This window comes from Pholcus phalangioides, unplaced genomic scaffold (assembly GCF_987345545.1).
Source record: "Pholcus phalangioides strain wild (caught in Gottingen) unplaced genomic scaffold, Ppha-v1.0 ptg000009l_1, whole genome shotgun sequence".
NCBI classification, from domain to species: domain Eukaryota; kingdom Metazoa; phylum Arthropoda; class Arachnida; order Araneae; family Pholcidae; genus Pholcus; species Pholcus phalangioides.
In genome coordinates, this window is record NW_028301602.1 from 19,142,573 (window position 1) to 19,166,551 (window position 23,979).

Sequence of the window (23,979 nt, forward strand, 5' to 3'; positions counted from 1 at the left end):
TTTGTTGTTAGATATTTTGAATCTCTCGAGGTAGCTGGGGAATGGTTCATGACCAGTAAAGAAAATGGCTTTCTCTCGGGATCATCCCACAGCCCTCCATCCAACTCGAGGTAAGATATCGTGAATCAGTCTGCCTGGGTGTTCAGGTTCGTCCCAGTCCTCCTGCCACATTTTTAATAAGTGACTTTTCAGAAGTCTTTTGGCATGGGAAGGAGGAAGCTTAATTAACATTGCGCTCTGAGCAGATTTGGTGGTTTCCTTGGCGAGCTTATCCACCAACTCATTGCCATGGATACCAGAATGACCTCGCATCCAGTGCAGACTGACATTTCGTTGGTGGTCAAGTAGTTGCGGATCTTTCTGGCATTGTGGTGTCGTGTGAGCGGGTCTCTTATTGCTTCCAGGCTAGCTCTGCTATCCGTGTAAATCCTTTTTCTGTCCTCTGTTTTTATGGCTTGCTCTGTAGCCATTTTGAGGGCCCACAGCTCCGCTTGGAAGACACTGCAACCGTCCTGCAGCCTCGCGGCCCATTGATTGGTAGTGATTCCATCAGTCAGCCATATAAGGGCTGCTGCCGTGCCGTCCGCTGTTTGGGAGCCGTCTGTGTAGATTGCTTTGCATTTGGGGTCCACGAGTTGCTCATCAGTAATTATCTGGGCATCGATGGGCTCACTGGCAGGGTGTTGGGTCCATCCTATCACATTTCTTTCATAATTGGTTGAGTCAAGGTGTATTCCTGCTAACGTGATGTTTCTTCCCAGCCTGGTGAGTCTGGCTGATTTTGCAAGGAATTGCGTGATCAAGGCCAACGGAGGAGTTCCAGCCAGCACCTGCATTGCCATGGCAGACGTCGTGCGGTGGCATCTAGTCATGTACAGGAGAAATCCTCTTTGTGCGGAATTCAGCATGCGCTGCGTTCTAACCGTCATAGAGGACCCCCATGCGGCTGCTCCATATGTAATTATCTTAACCGCAACTTGGGTATAGAGAATCCTTCGGTATTTTGTTTTGAGGCCCCACTGCGGTCCCGCTGCATTCCGCATTCGCTGTGGGGTCCTCATTACCTTTGCCTTTTACTCCTTCATGTGTGCTAAAAAATTTAGTTTGCTATCTATGGTTAGACCTAGACACTTGAGGGTAGCAGAATGTCTAATTGGCTCCCCATTCAGTTTGATAGTGGGACGGGATTTCTCATTAAACCAAATGTACCGGCATTTGTCTGCAGCAATTTCCAAGTCGTACTCTGTTAACCAATCACTGACTATCTTCATCGCAGTCGCCCCTTGAGCCGTCACGCCATTAATTTTCGGGGCCGATAAAAGGAGGAAGACGTCATCTGCATACGCTTGTATTCTCACTCCTTCCGGCCAATTGCGTTTGAGCAGTTGATCTGCCACCAGGTTCCATGGCATGGGGCCCGAGCATGACCCCTGCGGGCAGCCTCTGGTCTGGTGATGAGAGACGAACTGTCCTTGTGTCTCCATGCCTATAACTCTGTCCAAAAGGAGATTCTCCAGAGTTGCTGTTATTTCACGTGGCGCCGGAATTGATTTTAGAAGCTTTCGGAGAATGGGGAATCTCAGTGAATTAAATGCTCCTTTTATGTCCAGGGACACAAGTGCCACGTAGCGGTTGCTTCTTTTTGCCGCATCGATGGCGTCCAGCAGGTCACAGAGTGCCTCTTCTGTGGAGCGGCCCATGCGAAAGCCATATTGGTGCTGGTGAAAAAAATTCACTTTGTCGAGGTGATACGTGAGACGTTGCACCAGAATTCGCTCCAGAATCTTGCCCACGTGTGGCAGCAATGTGATGGGCCGGAACGAGTCCAAGTAGTCGGGGGATCTGCCATTCTTAAGGAACATTAACACTTGTCACATTTTAAAAGTCGCAGGCACTGAATTCAGTCTGAGGCTTTTGTTGTATAGGGCATCGAGGATATCTGGAAATTTTTCGTGTATTATGGTCAGCATGGGGATCGTTATTTTGTCAGGCCCTGGCGACTTTTTCTTGCCTGTTCTCGCTAGTGCTCTCCCGATTTCGTTTTTAGTAATGCTAGGTTCCGGATTGTCATTGGTTGCGATGTGAGAAACATTTTCATCTTCGTTAGATATATATTCAGCCAGATCTGCGCTCTCATCTATTGGGTATAGTGTGTGTAGTTGGGCCTCTACTGCTTCGAGGATCGTTTTTTTCCCATCACCTAGGAGTAGCACTTGTGGGGGGAACGTGGACTTTCTTACCATAGTACTTACCTTGTAGACAGCGCCAAATAGGTTGACGGCACTATGACAGAATGCGGGAATGCGGGCCATGCGTCCGTTTTTGCTGCTGTCATTTGTTTGGTGTAAACGGCCTTCTGCTTCTTATATTTGGTTAGGGCTTCTGCCTTGTTCGCATCGGCTGATTTCTCCCATCTTTTGTGCAGGGCCCTTAGTTTTCTTCTCTCTTCTGCTAGCTTAGGTGACCACCACCTCACCTCTCTATTAGCCAGTCTGTGTTGGGATTGGAGTGTTCTTTCGCCAATTAACTTCAACGTCTGCATGAGAGAGGTGGTGGTATGCTCAAGTTGCTCGATGTTGTTGCAATTTGATATTTTGTCTAGCCAGTCTGTGGCTTGCTTCCCGAACTTGTTAGCAAATATTTTCAGTCTTCTCTGGGAGGAACTAAACTTTACTCTGTGTTCCACCAGAATTGAATTGGAGAGCAGTAGCTGCTGATGAGGATATGCTCTTTCCCCATCAGGCCGATTTTTATTGCAACCGTGTGGTCGTGCACCGCCAGCGTTGCTCCTCTAATATTTGCATTTGGAATAAATATGGCAGCCTTTAGGTTAGCAGAGGACCATTTTTGCCAAGCCATCGGGATCCCCTTTAATTTCCCGTTTGCAACCCATGGCTCTTGAACGAGGATTATGTCCACCCGGAGTTCTGCCACTGTTTGCATCAGTTGGTTTGTGGCCTTCCGAGCATGGTCCATGTTGATCTGTAAAATTCTGACTTTGCTGTCGGGTGATGGATTTACTCCCACGTGAGAAGGAAGCAGTTTATTGGTTGATAGTTTGGACATACCAAGTTAGTCACCGATGCTCTTCTCTTTCCCTGTCTTTAATGACGTTTGATTATTGGTTTGAGTGTCTCTCGACCTGTGCTGCACTGCGCTGCGCCCCGTTATATGCATTGAAGCAGGGGCAGTTCAGACTTGAAGCCATATGATCTGACCTGAATCGGGTGCCCTTTGCCTGGTTTGACCACAGACAGTTTATGCAGTGCAGTTTGTTCATCTGGCAGTCCCGGGTATTGTGTCTGTCTGCGCATTTAGCGCAGAATGGATCGCCTGATCTGCAGTCTGCTGCTTTGTGCCCGAATGCTTGGCACTTAAAACAGCGATTGGTGACCTTGAATTCCGATATCCTGTAGTCCAAGAAGCCCAAGAGTAGATGTCCCCTACGCAAGGCTTCAACACTTTTTTTACTTATTGGTACCTGAAATACCAGGTGTCCAGTGTCTGGGTTCTTAGAGCGTAGGGTGGTCTTGAAGATAACCGCGTCTTCGGGGGTGGAGAATGCTTTAGCTAGTAACTTTGCCACCTTCTCTGAGGTCGATGTGCGTCTAATCTCCCTCACCATAATATGGTGTCTTGCTTTGCCTGGAAGCTTTGTATCTAAGGTTTCTCTCAGGTGCTCAACGTTAAGTATCGCTTGTCGAATGGTCTCACTATCCCCCTCACTGAAACAGTCAACAGCAAAGCCTCGGGATATTTTTCTGATGGCTTTGATTTTGATCTCATTATCACAGGAGCTGAAGTGATCTTCTAATAAGTATGGAATATTCGTATCTTCCCCTTCCAGGCGAGGGTAGATCAAAACTGTGTGCACCGTATTGCGCAGCAAAGCCTGTGAGTACAGCTGGCGTGAGCCAGTATTCCTCCACGCCTCTCTTAAGTTCTTGTTGGGATTTGGGATTGACAAGGCTGCTTTCCTCTCCGTTGCCTTTGTTTATCCTTGTCTCAACTCTCTTGGGTTTGGTGTTGTCTGTCGCAGTTCTTTTTTCATATTGTTTTCTATTCCCCCTGCCACTACTTTTCCGATCCCTGCTCCTTCTCTTCCTTTGCCATCTTTAGCTTGGGGTCTGCTTACCGTTCTTTTGTTGAGATTGTATGTGGCATTGCTACTTGTTGAAGGGGCGAGATGATTGTGGATTGCTATTTGTAGTCTTTCTCCATTGTTGATCCACTGTTGATCCGGATCTTATCATTTGACTTGACTTGTTCAGTTTCTTGCAAGTTGTGGACAGGTTTGTGTTGGCCGCGGTTGCCATGGCTCTTCTCCTGTCCATGTGAGTTAGTGGTCATTAGTTGTGGCATCTTTCGGTGCGTTGCTGTGGGCCCTGAAGTTACCACGCTCTTATTTGCTCCTATGTCTTGATTCCGTGGAACGCCTGGATGCGTTTCAATATGGGGATGTTGTGCTCGCCACCTTTTCCAGGGGTATCCTGCCATCGCCAATAGTCTCTCCTGGCAGCTCTTTTGTGTGATACTATGGGGTACGTTCTTTCCCACTTCTGTTTCTCCAGCCGTGAGATCCTCACTGATTGAGGTGGGTACTTCCGAATGAACTTTCTGCTCCGCAACTTCTGCCTGTACGCTTGACGCTCCCGATCCCGTCACTGGATTCTGTGTCTTAGTACTCTCGTTGCACGCTGTTGGGCTGGCTTCCTCCTCCTGGCGTGGTGTCCCTACTGATGTATGAGTTTTTTATATTTTATTTCCCGCGGGTTCCAATTCTCCCGGTTTCGACCCTTCCAAATCGTTGAATATGTATTGCCCCCCCCCCCCCTCTACTTGCTGGTGGCTGTGTCCGCTGAAAGTTGTGATGATCCGTCTCATCTTGGGGCATATCGTAGGCCAGTGGGTCAATTTCATTCGCCAAATACAACTGTAGTAATTTGCTCCCATTCGGGTCATCCGTGGGAACAAGGGCGTGGCGAGGGGGGGACTTGGGGGTCTGGTCCCCCCCCCCCGAAATGTGAGAAAATTACCGAAAAAAGGGAAAAAGATAGCCAAATCCATTGTTCTGTCACTTTGGTCCCCCCCCCGAACGAAATTTCTGGCTACGCCCCTGCGTGGGAAATATTTGGCCGTCTGCCGTCCTGAATGTATCGATTGTAGCGTTGGGGGCGTGGCTAATCCTGGCTTGATCTATAATTATTCTCGCAGGAGGTTGAATGCCTCGTGTTGCCTCCCTTTCGGCACCAAAGGGCGCTCTTTCTTACCCCCTTTCCTTGGGGAGGTTAGCAGAGTCCACAGTTGCTGTGCCGCTTTTACCTCAAGATGCTCTTTTTTTAGGAATTTTGTCACCTTACACTTGCATTTAGAGGGTGTGAGCACCGGCCTGAGTGCGCCCCCACATGCTGACTGTTCAGTGTCCTCTTCATTAGGGGGAAGGGACGCAAGTTTGTTTGTTTTCTTTTTTTGTAACGTTATGACCATTCGCTTGACACGTTTAGGCCAGGGAGTCGATATTTGTCCCTTGTTTTTTGGGGTTGCGAGAAAACTACAATCGGCACTGTTTTGTGTCTCCACTTCTGTGCCGCTGGTTATCCATTCCTCAGAGAAATCGGCATTAAAGCCCTCCTGCAGCAGGCTGGCCCCCTCGATGCTGCCATTTTGGGGGGTTGAATTAGGACGGTCCGACATTTCCAGCATAATTCTTTCCTCAGTGGTATCCGGTGTCCATATAAGCAGGGATCTCTTCATTGTTTCCATATAACCCCTCTTTCTTTTTACGAGATGCAAAAAAAAAAAATAGTAGCAGCAATTCACAAGGAAAAATTTTGCAGTCCAAAAAAGCGATGGGGGTGGAGAGGATGTGTATGCAGGAATCGTATTTACGCGAGGGATAAGAAGAGAGACCCCCCTTGAATGGCCTGGGGCGAGTTTCTGTGGACGATTTCCTTTCCCTTCCTCACAGATTGAGTGAGAGGGGGGAGGGGGGTGGTTGTCACCAGCTTGTCTTCCTTCATTGTCCTTCTTTACATAAGTAGTGGTGTTTTGGGTCGTTCTGGCTGCGCCGCACCAAAAATTGTCCCGTTCTGGCTGTACCCTCACAAAAATTGTCCTGTTCTAGCTGCACCCTCACAAAAATTGTCCCGTTCTGGCTTCAAAAAAAACACGAAAACCACAACTAAACACAACTTTACAAGTTTTAAAGATAGAAAACATTGAATTTTTTATATATGTAAACGAGGGGTCTAGGTCAATTCGTCGCGCTCAACTTGTCGCGTGACAATTCGTCGCATTCAATTTGTCGCAGTGTCAATTCGTCGTGCTACAAACTCGTCGCGGTACAAATTTGTCGCATACTCATTTCGTCGCGGTACAAATTTGTCGCAGACTCATTTCATTGCGACAAATTTGAATTGCTTTAAAATTCATATGTTTGTTGTGATCTTATAAATAGGGTAATTGCTTTAGGCATAAAAAATAAAACTAATTTTTTTTCTCATTTATTGGAAATGTTCCCCCATCCCATCTGTTTTAATTTTTTACAAATGAAGGAAAGTATTCATTGAAGTCATTAAATTTTTAAAATTTAATTTTTACCATATAAGCCGCATTTCTGTCAGGATTTCCATTTCTCGCAGTGAGGGATGTTGAAGAGCTCACCCAAATAAAAAATTGAGATCAAATAAATTTTGAAAATTTAGTTTCCATCGTATAAGCCGCGCCTCCCGCTTTCTGTATTTCCATCTCTTGCAGCGAGGGGCGATGGGGGGAGGGTGCAATGTACCCCCCCCCTGCATGATTTCCGTAATTCACTATTAAATGTATCCATGCAGAGAATATATCTTTCAGGAATTTTTTATGACAATGTATCCAAGTTTTATGTGTAACAGCTGCGAAAAGTCTTATTTTCAAATTATTTTTTTGCAATGCAATGCACATTTCAAATCACTTTGTATTATCACACCGAAATAATATTCAAACACTCCGACCACAGGCACCAGAACTGGGGGCTTATGCTATTTGAGCCCCCCCCCCCAACTCCAATAACTCATGAATATACAATGCAATGCACCATTTCGCCTCCTGAGTACGGGTTTGAGTCTCTTATAAACGGAATGAATGGCGATTTTCAGCCCCAACCCCCACCTCCTCAATGTTTCCTTCGTGTCGGCACCTTTGACTGGCCAAGGATGCCGGAAGTGTTTGGAACTTGTGGGTTCTTGTCTTGATATTGAAGTAGGAAATTTTGATTTCTGAATCATTTCTCTGGGTGCTCATACCCATTCCATAAAGTACCCTGGACATCCACAGCATCCGTCTCTGACACCACTGCAAATGCCAATCGATTTTTGGTTTTTTTTTTCAACTCTAAAGTAACAACTCTCGAGTAAAAAGAATGAAATCAGACTTTTAATTAGATCATTATTCTTCATGTACATGACACTCGAAATTAAAATTACAATATCAATTACATTTAAAAATTTAACTGCATATAAAAGTTTAATTATATTTGAAAATTCGGTTATAAAAATTTGAAATGTTAAATAATTGATTTTTGCTGTGATAAAATTCCAATATCATGTGGGAAAAATTTCGGTTTGTATGATATTCACCAAATTACAGTGAGCCTATCTTTAACGGTAAATTTCTATCTGCCCCATGGGCTCGAGAGTCCCCCCCCCCCTTCGAGAGTCACCAACATTTACCATCACAGTATCTCCCTCCATAAGAACCTGAAATATTTAATTAATTAATGATTCAATTAAATATATATTTAATTTTCACCGTATAAGCCGCACTTCCCGCTTTTGTTGGGATTTCTATTTCTCACAGCGATTACAATATCAATTACATTTAAAAATTTAACTGCATATAAAAGTTTAATTATATTTGAAAATTCGGTTATAAAAATTTGAAATGTTAAATAATTGATTGGGCGCAGATCAAGGGTGGAAATGTACAGTGCTTATGAATGACGATTCGATGAAGTTTTCATAATGCCCACAGGATGAGCACCGACAAAGGCAATTTAATCACCAATAAGAAAGATGACTATGGATCAGTCGCATAGATATAACCATTAATCTTATGTTTATAATCAGTCGCATATCTTTGGCTGGCTTGTTTGAATATTTTCACATAGTTTTCATTAGCGTCTAAGCTTTTGGTACAAGGTTGGTGTGCATGGTCTACGGCTCCAGTCAACGATTAGTAAAAATTTCTACTTACAATACAAGTGAATTAACATTAACAGACAATGTAAGATTATGTTCAGAGGTATATTTCCTAGGTGGGGATGCATATCAAGTGAAAGGGCGTGACCAAAATTAAGTAATTGGTGATCAAGAACATGAATTAGTAAGGAAGAAGGGAGGCAAGGTTTGGGTATCCCACAGGTGGGAAAACTATAAATCCGCCTCTGATTATAGTCTACATTTATTAGGATAATTTTAATTTTAAAAACAATTCGTATCGTACATATAAAAACAGTCCACAATATCTAAACCTTTATTTATTTTCAGTGCTTTGAGTATCATTTTATTTAAACACTTATATAACGTAAATATCGCAGTAAAAACCCGATGATGATTTATAGAATAATAACTGATGGTATTTTGAACTACCATAATTTTTTTCTTTTGTTTTAAAGATACGTAGAAGATTTCAATTTATTGCAATTTAAATTGAATTCAAACAATTTAATTTTAAAAAGTACTACATTATTTTTTGTCATCCTTATAACCTGTATCTCTCTTTAAGATACAACAAAAAACTCAAATAAAGAAAATTAATAATAGGCTAATTCATTGAATTGCATTGAAAGTTTTTCTAATTTTGGAACATGGATTATGGGGGAAAAACTTTTAAACACACACGCAAACCAACATATCAAGAAATCCCAACAAAAACGGGAAGTGCGACTTATACGGTGAAAATTAAATATTAATTCAATTGAATTATTAATTAATTAAATATTTCAGGTTCTTATGGAGACACTGTAATGGTAAATGTGTTGGCGACTCTCGAAAGGGGCTGGGGAGAAACTCTCGAGCCCATGGGGCAGATAGAAATTTACCGTTAAAGATAGGCTCACTGTAATTTGGGGAATATCATACAAACCGAAATTTTTCCACATGATATTGAAATTTTATCACAGAAAAAAATCAATTATTTAACATTTCAAATTTTTATAACCGAATTTTCAAATATAGTAAACTTTTATATGCAGTTAAATTTTTAAATAAAATTGATATTGTAATTTTAATTTCGATGACCTTTCTGCATTGACAAAAATTAATTATTTTCAGTTAACTGCGTGTACACTTTTGTTCATGTTTTTATTTCACGTGTAAGACAAAAACCTACATACAAGCTCGCGTGGGACATGTACAGTGAAGAATCGACGGTTCGACGAATTGATACTGCGCTTTAATACATAAATTGACGTCACGACGAATTGACACGGCGGCAAACTTGTACAGCTACGAATTGGAGCTGCGACGAATTTGTATCGCGACGAATTGGATCTGCGACAAATTTGTACCGCGACAAATTGACACTGCGACAAATTTGTACCGCGACGAATTGACACTGCGACAAATTTGTATCGCGACGAATTGGAGCTGCGACAAATTTGTACCGCGACGAATTGACACTGCGACAAACTTGTACCGCAACGAATTGGCACTGCGACGAATTTGTACCGCGACAAATTGAGGTGCGACGAGTTGAACGCGACAAGTTGAGTGCGACAAATTGACCGGCTACGCTTTTCCCCGACTTTTCCACCCACCCTTGGATGAACTGGTGTAATAATTTCTACGAAACCAAAATCTCGTCATATGTACTAAGTGGTGAAGCATTAAGCACGATCAAATGTGGGCAACAGCCCGGAAATATTGACAAAATCCCCGATTTTCACATACGCATCATCTTACACACACCAGCACACACACTCACACGGACATATTTCTAAATACCCCCCCCCTTTTTTTCTTCGAACCCTATAGGCCACCCCATTGGCCCGCTTGTTAAGTGCGGTAGAACGGCGAACGTGCCGCGGAACCGCCAAAAAACCTTTTATTCAGGTCAGGTCAGGTCAGGTCAAACGAGAGATTTTCAAACTTTTGAAAATTATATTATTCTTACAACCGACGTAGTGACTACCGAATTCGAAAAAATTCTAACAAGATGTTATCTTAATTCTTTTTCTAGGTATATTTTACAATATTACCTAGATAAATATGGTAATTTTTTTTTTGTTCATGTCACGAAATCAAAAGGGTTTTACTCAGAGATCATAGATTTACCCAACTTCCTTTATGTCTTTTTAACTCATGTTCTGGGTGGTTTTCGACTTCCCCCCCCCCCAATATCTTCAATTTTTTTTTTAAATATTTAAACCCAAATGAATTTTCATTTTGAAAAATAAATTTTGCAATTTCCATTCACATAATTTTCGAATGATGTTCAATATGATGAGATGTAATTCAGTTTTTTTCACATGAAATTCTTTCAATGCATTAATTTCTTTTTATATATTTTACCTTATTTTTCAAATCACCAATTTTTCACAAGACACTGTTGTATATTTTTCTATATAATTTTCCCCAATTTTAACAGTAAACTCAGGTCTTGAGTTACTAAAATAAGGATTCGATTAATCTATCATTTGTATACTCTTTGGATTCGCGATGTTTCAAAGAATTATTTTTCGATAAAACTTGCATTTTAAAGGAAAAGATTCTTTTCTTCCGGATCTCTTTGTTCTAATGCTTACTTACTCACCGCCGTGAAATTATTCTGGCTTAGATGTTATCTCTGTATGTTTCTTCAAATTTTTTTCATGTATTTTATGAGTCCCAACAAAATGTCATTGAGGTTGGATAACTCACATCATAACAATTCGAGACGTACAGCTGTGAAATCCGATTTTTCCTACCTGAAAAAGTCGAATGCTACTTGGTACCGATGTTTGAAAATCTGTCGATACATTTATGTTTTGTGTCCATGACCTATATGTTTTGCGGCTTGATTTTGTATCAATATTTTCAGAATTGCATGAGAAAGACCGCCGATTTTGTTATATGAGTTACTTACCCCGACCCGGCGAATGCGATTCGCCATACGGGGGTTCCCCGAAGGGAGCATTTATTTTCTCAATCAAAAAAAAAAAAAAAAAAAAAAAAAAAAAAAAAAAAAAAATTACATGTTAAAAATATATACATTCTATATCACCGGAGCACCATTGGTCCGAGGTTAACAATTCACCTTACAAAACTCGGGCAACACCATTAACAATCCGCGAGCAGGAATTTGGTGCTCCCGATTACCACTTTTCAATCTACATGTTAAAATTATATACATTCTATATCCCCGGAGCACCATTGGTCCGAGGTTAACAATTCACCTTACAAAAGTCGGGCAACACCATTAACAACCCGCGAGCAGGAATTTGGTGCTCCCGATTACCACTTTTCAATCTACATGTTAAAATAATATACATTCTATATCACCGGAGCACCATTGGTCCGAGGTTAACAATTCACCTTACAAAAGTCGGGCAACACCATTAACAACCCGCGAGCAGGAATTTGGTGCTCCCGATTACCACTTTTCAATCTATTTGTTTCTCTCGGGAACATTTCACTCTGTTCCTAAGTACCTTTGCACTGCCAAGTCCATTATACCAGAAAGAAGGGCTCTTGTTTTTTGGTTTTTAATCAATGCCGTAATTGGAATGTTAGTGCTTGTGAAGTTTATCTTCTTTCTCTCGCTTTCCCAATATTTGCATTGATATATAAGATGTTGGGTGGTGCCACTATCTTTGTTGCAGAAAATGCACATCGGGGACTTTCCATGAAACCTAGCTTGAGCAATTCCTGTGGCACCATGTTGCGTGAGTAATTGATTTATATAAAAATCTCCTTGAATTCTTGTGGTGCTAATCTTAGGGAAGATAGCATATGTGACCCTTCCTTTGTTGCTATCATCCCAATATTCTTGCCACTCTTTGAAGATGTCTTTCTTGATAACTTGTCGAATATATGATTTTGTATATTTGTTGTTGATGTCTACTTCATCCTTTTGCGTGGCTTGTTTTGCTTTTGTATCAGTATAGTCATTTTTAATGTTTTCGTGGTGTGCTTTAACCCAATGTAGTTTTGTATTAAATTTTTTAAAGATCTTCTGCATTATGAGCACTCTGTTGTTTTTGTAATTTGGATTACCGATTGCACATAAAGTTGATTTTGAATCTGTATATATGTGGGCCTCATATATTTTATTTCCAAGGATATGTTTTGCCACATTATATATTGCCAATAATTCTGCCAAAAAGACGGTACTATTGTCTGACAATCTGTACATTTTTTCCAATGTTCTTTTGTTTTCATGATAGTACGTGTACGCACAGCCCACTCTGCTTAACATTTTAGAGCCATCTGTATAAAAAGAATGTGTGTTATTGTCCTTAGCATTTTCGTCCCATTCAATCTTGATTCTATTCCATGGTGGAATATTAGAGCAGTCTGGCTCTTGTATTTGAGAGTGCATTATAATTTGTTCTTCAAATTGTGTAGACTCTTTCAATTTACTGATATTATACCATCTTATTCGATTTTTCAGAGTAAGGTTGATTGGAGGTATACCTGCTAGCGTGAACAACGCCTCGTACGAAACCGTCGAATAGCATTTCGTTATATCTAACAAGAACTGCCTTTGTATTTGAAGAAGTTTGTTATTATGTGTTGATTTGTCTTCAAACCATACTTCGTAACCATATATTATTTTCTTTTCTATGGCCTCCAAATAAATCTTCTTTAAAACTTCCGGCTTCGTACCCCATGTTGCCCTCGAGTTTCTTTTCAATTCGTGATGTGATGTAGATGTTTTTTCTTTGATATAGTGCAGATGATCACTCCATGTGAAATTCCGGTTCAGTATTACTCCCATGTATTTAAAGCTAGTTTTGTATACAATGGGAAAATTAGCCAATCTGATTGATGGGACGCTTTTAATTTTCCCCTTTTCTTTACAAATCGAAAACACGCACTTTTCTTTGTTGAATTTTAGTCCAAAAATGTCAGCCCATTCTTGAGTTTTCATGAGTATATGTCTTGTCTTTTTTGTAAAGTGTTTGGGTACTGCCGCAGAGACCATTATCAAAATATCATCGGCAAAGGCCTGTATGTTGACATCTTTTCCCGGGTTGATTTTTAAAAGTTCGTTGATAGCCAAATTCCACAATGTCGGCCCTAGGACCGAGCCCTGAGGCACTCCAGTGTTGTATTTATGTATTTTCCCATTATCATTAACGATAGATCTGTCCGTCAAATAACTGTAGAGAATTCTTTTGATATATGCCGGAATGTCAATCCTTGATATAATGTGTTTAAGAGGAGTTATTTTCAATGCATTGAATGCATTAATTATATCAAGTGATATTAGACAAACGATTCGATCTCGCCTGAAGTTGCTTTTGACTATATCTTTGACATTTTGGAGGGCGTCAATAGCTCCTTTTCCTTTTCGGAACCCATACTGATTCTGCTGAAATATTCCGTTCTTTTGTATATAAAATTCTAACCGGTTACCTATACATTTCTCAAATATCTTGCCGATATCTGTTAAAAGGCAAATAGGCCTAAAATTAAAAACTTTTTCCTGGCCTGTGTTTATCTTTGGGATATATACAGCTTTTCCTTCTTTCCATAGTTGTGGGAATATTCCTTTCTGTACGATATTGTTAAATAATGAAATAATGAGATTAGGTTTTTTCCTGTATAATAATTTCCATATTGATTTCGTAATGCCGTCTGGACCTGGTGCTGTATCTTTTCCTATATCGTTGAAGATTATATCGATTTCTTGCACTCCGATGGGTTTATACTGTTCAGAGTCTTGTACAGAATCTGTCTGAGGATTTTCAGTCTCATCTTCCGTTTGGTTTATGAAGTAATGGGAATTCAGCTCGTCAATAAGATCCTCTATGCTGTCAACTGTTCTTCCCGTAGGTAGCACCGCCTTCTTATATATCCTAGGTAGCGGTTTCTTGTTCATCAGTATTCCATATCCTTGAGAATACAGGTTATTTTTGGTTATATTTCCGATGTATTTTTTAAACGAATTATTTTTAGTTTCTTTGATCAGTTTCTTGTATTTGTTGTATTCTGTTTTATAGAGAAGCAGAAGTCGGCTTCTTTCTTCCACGTTTTTAATCTTTTGATATCTTCTACGCAGTGCTCGTACTTTACTTCTTTGTATTTGCAAATTGCTGCTCCACCATGGAGTTTGTTTATTCTTGTTTATTCTTTTTATTGTAGATGATTGACATGTTTTAATAATTGCTGTATGCATGTTTTGTATGTATTGTTCAAGATCAGCATCATCTCCCACTCCTATATGTTGCTCCCACATATGTTCGATTTTTTGCATGAAGACTTGATTATTAATATTCTTTTGACTGAAGTACTTCGTTAAAACTCTTTTTGGAGTCTGTTGTTGGTATTCAAAAAGTAGTAGTCTGTGGTCACTGAGCGTACACCTATCGCTGACTCTCCAGTTTTGAATGAGTTCGTGTTGTCCTTTGACAAGTGTCAAATCGATCCAAGATTCTCCTCTCGTTGAAGAAAATGTAGCAATGTCATGGGGATTGTTGGCACAAATAATGTCATTCCTATTTATGAATTCCATTAATTTCCTTCCTCTTGCACAAGATGGTCTTGGCCCCCATATTCTATTTTTTGCATTGAAGTCCCCAGTTATTACAGTAAATTTATCCTTGTTTCCATCTAAAATTTTTTGTAATTCTTGTGTATGTTCTTCCAAGTCTTCTGTTGGGGAGCAGTAGGCCGAAACGAATATAATCTGGTCATTATTAATTGTAATCAGTGCGGCTGTTGCATTTCTAGTTTTATACAATTCCATTACTTTCATTTGTGAATTTGTTATCCATATTGATGCTCTTGGCTCTTGTGAAGCATTTATTAGTCTACTATTTCGTGGAAATCCGCAGATTTCTCCTCGTAAATGATATGGTTCACTGATTCCAATTACATCTATTTTTTCGTTTATTGCGTCTGAACTGAGCTGTATTGTAGCATCGTAAGAGTTATGGAGATTTATCTGCGCAAATTTTATTATCCCCATTGCATCGATATTTAAATTATTTTATTTAATTGAAGCTCGCTGTGTTGTCTTTAGTGTTGGATTACAATTGTCCTAAGTAATCTCTCTTAATTTTGTCGCGCTGTGTTTCGAAAGATCCTTGTAACAATTATTCCTCTGTCCTCTTTTTCGGTAACCGCTCTGTATGGTGCAGAGTTGTTCCTGCTGTGCTCTCTCTCCTCCTGTACTGGAAAATGCTCTTCTGCACCTTGGATCTGATTCGTTTGTTCCTTATCTTCTTCAAAATCATTTTTCCTTCCTTGCTGCATCCATTCCGCTCTCCGTGTGTTGTTGCTGACTGATATATACCTAATGTTATTCATTCTACTCCGTTCAACATTTGATCTATTTTGCCATATCTTTCTTTGACCATATCCACGTGTTTGTCCTTCATAGACTTTATTACGTCTTTCCCATTTCTGACGTCTTGGGTAACTGACCCTGCTATTCGGCCACCTCATTCTATCTTGATATATTATCCCGTGAGTGTTGTTGTAGTTGCGGTAATTATATATATCTCGCTGTACTTGTTGATATGACTTTCTTGAGAGAGCCTTGGTGTTATGCTGCTGTCCTCTTTCCCTGTAATTCCAGTTTCCTCTTTGTTCCTGTCTTCTCCAGTCATCGCTATTGTCATTCCTTCTATAGCGCTGTTGTTGGAAACCTTTTCCTCCATACCGTGGCCTGTCCTTATTCCTGTTATTTTGATTCCTGGGGATCCATGCGTAGACCGTATTTCTCCAGAAATTGTCCGTTAGTACTTTTATGCGGAGCTCGTGTCTCTGCTGATCATTCTTACAATATATCACCATTCCATTTTTCATTTCCCTTGTTTCAACAACCATATTTCCTATCAGTTGTTTGGTTAAATGTTGCTTCTTTTCTTGGAATGTTTGTGTTCTATCCTTGATGTTGGGATATAACATTAAGCAATGCCTGTTATTCACCTTCTCCTTATCTTTTGTTTCCGTGCTGTGCTTCTCTTTTATATGATCATTTTTCGAAATTCTTTCCAGTGCTTTAACTTTATTCTCCTTGACCTTCTTATTTTTATTCCTGACTTCTTGAAATTCATCTCTTTCCCTGTCCTTTTCCAGTTGTTCTTCCAGTTCTTCAACAGTCTTTACATAGTTCACATACTCGTAGGAATTTTCTGAGAGAGAAAGATAATCCTCCGTATCGCTGGTATCTTGTCTAATCTCATTTCTCTCCTCTACCTGAGTATGTGTTTGTTCCTTCCTAAATTCATCTGATTCTTTCTTTCCCACGCAAAAAACTCCATTTTCATCCGTGTTGTTTTCTATCCATTCTATAATGTTTAGTAGGATTCTATTAGCTCTTTTTCTTTGGCTGTTGGGTAAGTTGTATCTGATTGATCCTCTATTATTATTTGTGGTATTGTAGTTCACTATGTTTTTGACTTTTCTTAATAGATGCGTGATGTTAACGTTTTGTTTCTTAGTCTGTACTTCTTCCTCTTCGCTGAATACCACCTCTTCGTCTAGGCTGCCTATTTCTGTCTGGCTGTCATTGCTAACCTCTGTTTGAAAATTAAAGTCGTTTTCATGTATTTCTGTTTGTAAATTATTTTTTTTATTTTCTATTTGTTGTGTTGATGATAACTCTAGATCACCCTGTTTAGAATTTTTATTATTCCCTTTGTTATCTTCTAATACTCTTTTCTTTTTCTTCTTTTTGTTCTTTTCCCTGCTTTCATGTCCACGTGTTTGTAAAAAATCCAATGCTCTTGGCTCTTTTCTAAGTCCTTGGATATCATTTTGCTGCACCCCTTCTTTTGAGTTTTCCATCTTTTCATGTTCTTGATCCTGGTCTCTTTTCTCTACCGTTGCCCACAGTCGTCCTGATTCCTTCGTTGATGTGTCCTCCTTGTCGTTACTATTTCTATTATCTTCGTTTCTGCATATTGATAGACACTCTGATGTTCTTGACTTTTTTTCAGGTCCCTGATGATCATTCTGCCGCACACCTTCCTCTAGTTTTTGCTTTTTTTTTTCCTGTCCCTGATCTTGAGTTTGATTTCTTATCTCATCCGTTGACCGCAGTTGTTCGATTTCCTCTGTTTGTGTGTCCTTTTGATTATTGTTTTTCCCATTATCTTCGTGACTACATGTTTGTAGGCACTCCGATGCTCTTAGCTTCTTCTCATTTCCAAGTCCTTGAGAATCTTTGTGTTGCACTCTTCCTTCTGAATTTGACATCTTCTTACATTGGTCTTGATTTACTTTCTGTGCCGTATCCCACAGTCGTGTTGATTCCTCCATCATCTGATGTCTCAATTGTATTCTTTTGCTCCTCCTTATCTTTGTACTTGATGGTGGTGTCCTGATATTTCTGAAATTAATCGTATTCTCTGAGCTTGGTGAGTCTCCCTCAGTAGCACTATCTTCTGAATTTTCCTCACCAGCACCCTCTTCTGAGTTTTCTTCAAGATCGCACCAATGAAAATCCTCTCTATCCTTTGTCACCGAAGCATCACTCTGAAGCTCAGAATTATAAATGTTTTTTTTACTTGTCCCCTGTAAGCTGTTGTCAGGTATCTCCATTATATTTTGGTTTTAAAAAAAAATTATTTTCATATTATTATGCAATAAAACTTTGCTGCAATCAATAAGACTCAAAATTATGACAAACGCAACAAATAGTACAGAAATATCTATTATAATGATGATCTGACAACGCTATCGGCGTAATTCTACGAGTCCCGAAAATTAGAACACAGAATATGGTCTAAAATCAAAAACGGGACATTGAAACGTTTATAATGCATATCTGGCAACACTGCAAGAAAACCATGTCCCAAAAACAAAAAACCAGGATATGGTCTATGACAAAAAGGCACTATACATTTTTTGAGCTCAAAAAATAAATATAAACTGATTGACCATTACGCCAAGTACCTGTATAAATGTGTTAGTGAAGGGTACTTTGTTTACACCTTTCTTCTGTTCAGATTGAAATTTCAAAAAATTATATCAATTAAGCTATTGAAGATAGAATTCCAAAATAAGCGGCGGAGCAAAATATATGAATCAATCTTCCTAATATTCAATAACTCTAATTTTAGAATTATAAAAACATTTTGAAATTAAACTTCAAAATTTCACATGTTAATTTTGCATAGACGCCATTACCTATGGGAATTAAAATGTCCCTAATCATTAATACGCAACTCCAAATTTCAAAATATTGATGGTGGAGCACTATGTATAGGCTACAGAATGTATATGCATTTAAATTGGCATCTTAACAACAGCATTGTTCACACAATATTTTTACAAAGTTTGCTCCATAGGCATAACATTGAAGATTCAAAAATTCACAACGGCTAAAATTTTCCGTCAAGATTAGCTTGAAATATTGTTTTACATAGAAAACCACACGAAGAATTCAAATATGAACTCAATTTCTGGATTTGCTCACCGCTTGTACGAGAAAAATCTTCACCAAGTCCGGTCGTTAAGTAGTACACAAACGCCGTAGACAGCCGTGCTGTTCATCACGATTAGTTTTGCAACCACTCACTGTAGACTCACGCAGTAAAAATCACTTCATACACGGTTTGTTCACTCACAGTTTATGATAAATCGCGACACTTCATGCTTATTTAAAAATATTTTATAACGTTATAAAGATAGAGCGTAAAAAAGCGAGCCGTACCGCGCGAAACTTCCTAGAGGATCTCCCCCGATTTTGTTATATGCAGTCATCTATAACAGCACTATGAGAAGTTTGATTTTTTGGAATAGGATATAATCTGTCAGAATCGGGTTAGTCCATTTGCCATGCCTGTGACATCGTCATGGTAAGCATTGACACTCGATAAAATACGTTTCGAGATGATCCTGCATGATGTCAGTAAGAGCTCATGACAAAGAAAAGAGTGTAAAATAATGACGTTAGACTTGGAGGATATAGAAAACTACATTCTAAGAAGTTCAAAAATTTTAGCATCCACATGAATGGCCTTGAACCTTGCAAAAAATATGCTGAGTTTTCTTGATTACAAAAAAACTCTCATGAACTTTTTATTTTTTGGAAGATTTGAAACATCAGAATGCAAGTTGACTCATAAGGCTGTTGACTGAAGATGTAATAAAAAACTCAAGTTATATATGACCACAGATAATGTACAAAAATTCGGCTCTCTGTGAAAAATGCACATTTCTTAAATCATTGGCGAGATTTTATTAAGTGAGAAATCAAAATAAGGAGAACTATAGATAAAAATAACAACAGTCAATCTCGCTCTAACGTTTTTCGAAACCGTATATTGACCTTCTGTGAAGAGTTAAAATTCCAAGAAGTACAGTTGGGAAATCAGATTTTTCCTACCTGAAAAGGTCGAATACTACTTGGTGCTGATGTCTGAAAATCTGTCGATTTATTTATGTTTTGTATCCATGTAATATATTTTGCAGCTTGAATTTTGTATCAATAGTTTCAGAAACATGCACATTTCTTAAACTATTGGGTAGATTTTATTTATTGAAAAATCAAAATAAGGAAATCCCGAGAGTGAAAAATCAAAATAAGGACAACCTAATGTAAAAAAATAAGAGGAACCGAGAGTGAAAAAAAAATATCTCTTCGTAAAAACTTCACTACTAACATCACGATCAACGAGTTTAATCCATTAGTCCTCTATTAAAAAAAAAGTCATCACCACCCTCAAAAAGAAAACCCCCAAGGGTGTAACTGACACTTTATTTACTAATGGGATAACAAGAGAGATTATCGCCAACCACAACCAACAGCACCCTGAGGCAAGAATACGCCACACACACACACACACACACACAGAAATGAATACTAGGACGGTATATTTTGACAAAAAGAGAAAGCGACGACGCAACAAAGGTTGCTGAGAGAGAGAGAGGGAGCGCTTGTGTGGGCCGGTAAGGAAAAAATCAGTGGCCAACACTCTATTCTAGGGCTAACACACACGCGAGTACACAATCGAAGGATGAGAGAGGAATTCTCCCGCCACTTTCGCATTTGCATAATAAGAAAAATAAAGAGAACCACACACGTAGCGATCACAAAACGCGCCATTTTTGGTCATCGTATTCACTTCATTTTTATCGTCGTGCTATAGTCGTAACCGAGGGCGTAAGAAAGAACGAAATGTGGGAGAAAAAAAGCACCGAAGCAGTAACGTTCATAACAAAAATAATAATATAAAAACCACTAGGAGAAGAAAAGGGGGGGGGGGAAAGGGTAGAGTGAGAAAAGTTTTTCCGCTATCAGTATATAACTGAAAGTCCATAACAAAAAAATATATATAAAAGCCTAGGAGAAAAAAAGGGGGCAAAACAACCCCCTCCCCTCATCGAGGTAAAAAAAAGCCCCTGACTGGAACCCCTTGATACACTTGTATATGAAGTCCTCTTACCCCTGACCAGCAATAGGGAGGGAGCCACCATTTCGCTATCAGCACCCCCGACCAACAACAGGGAGGGAGGAAAAGGTGGGACGTGTGACGTCACTTCCGGCGGTATAATGCCCCCTAAACTACTCCTGTGCATTGAGAGCTACATATGTTTGCTTCCCCGAATCCTCACTAGGCGCGTTTGTTCGTGCGGTCGTGTATGTGCTCCTTTCCCATCACTAGAATATCCCATTCCTTCGAGAAACACATATGGCGGTCCACGGTTGAGAACTACTGGAATAGAGTTCAATAATTACAAAAATTGTAAAATAACGCAAGTAGTCATCGATATTTCGTGTTCTGAAAATGTTTATTCAATACTTATATTACAATTAAAGTAACATTTACATATTTCACACAACAAATTTTGAAATAATTGCGAGTTTGCATTAGACACAAGCAGACTCGAACAGTTGAGGATTTAACCTTGGATGTACCAGAAGAGATTAATCAGAACACGTGATTTCCATCGCTCAAATACTTGAATTCTCAGGCGGCTTTCCTTATCCAAGCTGTCCTGGAATCGACTTAATATCCGCACCGGAACCGTTAACATTGAGAACCGTAGAATTGTAAATTGTTGCGTTAATTACGGTGGAATTCCTGACATCCGAAGCGCCTGGTAATTGACCCGGGGCGAAGCCGTGCCCATATGTCGGAGATTCGCAATCTGCAAATAAAAAAACTCAATTAATTTTGAAACAATTACTAGGATACGAGACCAAATCCATATTTTTGATAATTACGTTAATTTTTCTTATTATGATGATTATCTGAAACATTTCTTGCCCTCAAAAATTATTATAAATTGCGACACATACTACTGACGACAGAATACTTCGATAATGGTTTTTCACTGATTTTTTTTAAATTAAAATGTTTTTTTTGAGGAAATTGAATAAAGAAAATGGTTGTACGAGTTAGATCTTTCTTGGATTCGAAAATTTTGATGCGATTAAGAAATTTATTGAATTTCAAAGAATACGAACTAAAATTATTTATCCGAATATGATGTCACTCTCCGCTATTCGTAAGACGGTTTCGACGGCTGCCTGATGGGAAGATCAATTCATCAAAGAAAATTCAACTGTCTCTGCGGGAAGAGTGACATCTTCGGATAAGTCGCCATCTGATGGCAGTGTCAGCAAATGTGAGATCTGGCCTGAGTTACGTGTGACCGGAACTCAGCTCTCATGTACGGTCCCCTTCACCACACACGAGCTTCAAGGGAAGAGTTTCGTTGCCTTTGTAGCGCAGTGGTATAGCGCACTCTCCCGGCAAGTGAGGGGACGTGGGTTTGATTCCCCGCAGAGGCCGTTGAATTTTACTTCCTGAATTCATCTCCGCAGCAGCCAGCTGTCGAAACCTTCGTAAAATTATTAATTTCAATTACAAGCACCAATAACTCAATTCAAATGGTAATAATGAAAAAAGATATCTTACCAACTCTTATATTGAGAGTCCTGCATGAGTGCCACAGCACCTGCACGAGTGCCACTGCAACAATGAACTTCATGGAAGCTAATGCCATCTTCTCTTCTTCAATATCAGGAAAGAAACTGGAACTAGAGGAAATAAACTTTGTGGTTTAGTCGTGTAATGGCATGTCCTTTTATATGATTTTCGAACCATTTTGTTTGCGCACCTGTTGTCAATGTATAACTTTCATCATAATGGTTATTATCTCTAGACGCGTAAACACGAAACGATTGTTCTATTCATTTCATGATGACAATGTCTCGGAATTCCGAAAATTATTAATAAATAGCCATTATGCTATTCGCAATCTGACACGTGTATGAGACACGTAATTATAGGAATTTGGGTTTTAACGCTTACCATATGGAGATATTTATTAAAAAATTAATCATATTGCAGATATACTTTTTTTTAAATACATGTTTTAATAAAAACACTCAAATTAAAATAATATTAGATTGAACGAAATTAATTAACTTAGATATTTTTGTCTCTCTATTTTTTAAAAGGATATACATGCTATCAATGATATATTTCGAATGTTAAAGTGTTCATATGAACCTGGAAATTAGAAAATGTACCTACCCCATGGAGGGCGACGCCTGAGCCAAGGTGATAACATAGGCGTCAAGTTTTTAGAAATATGGGCTACAAGGCGAAATGTTCAAATTCGATATTTCTTTAGGTTACAATATATTTGGAGAAGGGTACTAAATTTACAACATACATTACAACAAACAAAAATTTTTAATAACTGAATTTAGAGAAATTGGCATATCCAAATTGATTTGTATAATTTAACGAAAATTCAGAATTTATGAGAAAAAAACTTTTAAAATTAATGAAATTGAAAGTTAATGGTAAAAAAAATTTCGGAGGAAATGAAAAAAAAAATTCAGAAAAAACGAGAAAAAAATTCAAAGAAAACGAGAAAAAAAAAATCAGAAATAATGAGAAAATTTTCAGAAATAATGGGAAAAAATTTCAGAAATACTGAAAATTCAACACCGATCAGAAAAGAAATTAAGTATTGTTGAAGAAAAAATTAGGAATTAATGAGAAAAATAATCAAGAAATAATGAGAAAAATAATCCAGAAATAATGAGAAAAAAATCAAGAAATAATGAGAAAAAAAATTAAGAAATAATGAGAAAAAATTCGGAAATGAAAAAATAATCCACAGATAATGAATAGTCAAAATCAACGAGAGAAATAATTTAGAAATGATATAAAATTCCAAATTAATGAGAAATTTTCCTTAATTAATTAAAAAGTTCATTAATGAGAAATTTTTTATAATTAATGAGAAAAATTTCACAGATGATGAGAAAAGTTTCCCAATTATTGAAAAATTTCCCAATTAATGAGAAAAATTGCAGAATTATTGCGAAAAATTTCATTCCGAATCGATAAGGAAAAATTGCAGAATTAATAAAAAAAAAAATTCAGAACTAGTAAGAAAAAACAGAGTTAAGAAGAAAACTTTTTTTTTTAATTATGCTAAAAAAATTCCAGAAGATATGGGAACTCAACATCAATATGAATTGTTGAAGAAAAAGTTGGGAATCAATCAATTAATGAGAAAAATAATTCAGAGATGATGAATATTCAAAATCAACGAGAAAAACAATTTAGAAATGATATGAAATTCAAAATTAATGACAAAAATTTCACAGATAATGAAAAAAATATTTCTGAATCAATAAGAAAAAAATCCAGAATTAATAAGAAAAAAATTTTCAGGATTAACAAGAAAATTTTTTTTTTGTTTTAAATTATTGAGAAAAATTTCACAATTATATTGAGCAAAATTTCATTCCGAATCAAAAAGAAAAAATTTCAGAATTAACAAGAAAAGTTTTTTGGAAATTAATGAAAAA

The 23,979-nt window shown here is 38.4% G+C and overlaps 1 protein-coding gene and 1 long non-coding RNA gene across 2 annotated transcripts; both read right to left on the reverse strand.

Moving 5' to 3' along the window:
* Window positions 1-224: 224 nt before the first annotated feature.
* Window positions 225-929, reverse strand: LOC149082186 (uncharacterized). The gene has a single exon (XM_089236748.1). It carries the CDS (start codon window positions 927-929, stop codon window positions 225-227), a length of 705 nt encoding a protein of 234 aa, XP_089092874.1.
* Window positions 930-20,911: 19,982 nt separating this feature from the next.
* LOC149082187 (uncharacterized) lies at window positions 20,912-22,200 on the reverse strand. The gene is made up of 2 exons (XR_016193297.1): window positions 22,064-22,200; window positions 20,912-21,290 (listed from the first exon to the last, which is right to left on the reverse strand). It is a non-coding gene; the product is annotated as an uncharacterized LOC149082187 (long non-coding RNA).
* Between the last annotated feature and the right edge of the window lie 1,779 nt (window positions 22,201-23,979).

Excerpts from the sequence above, each read along its gene's own strand:
- LOC149082186 (XM_089236748.1), bottom strand. The coding sequence starts at position 929 with ATGACGGTTAGAACGCAGCGCATGCTGAATTCCGCACAAAGAGGATTT.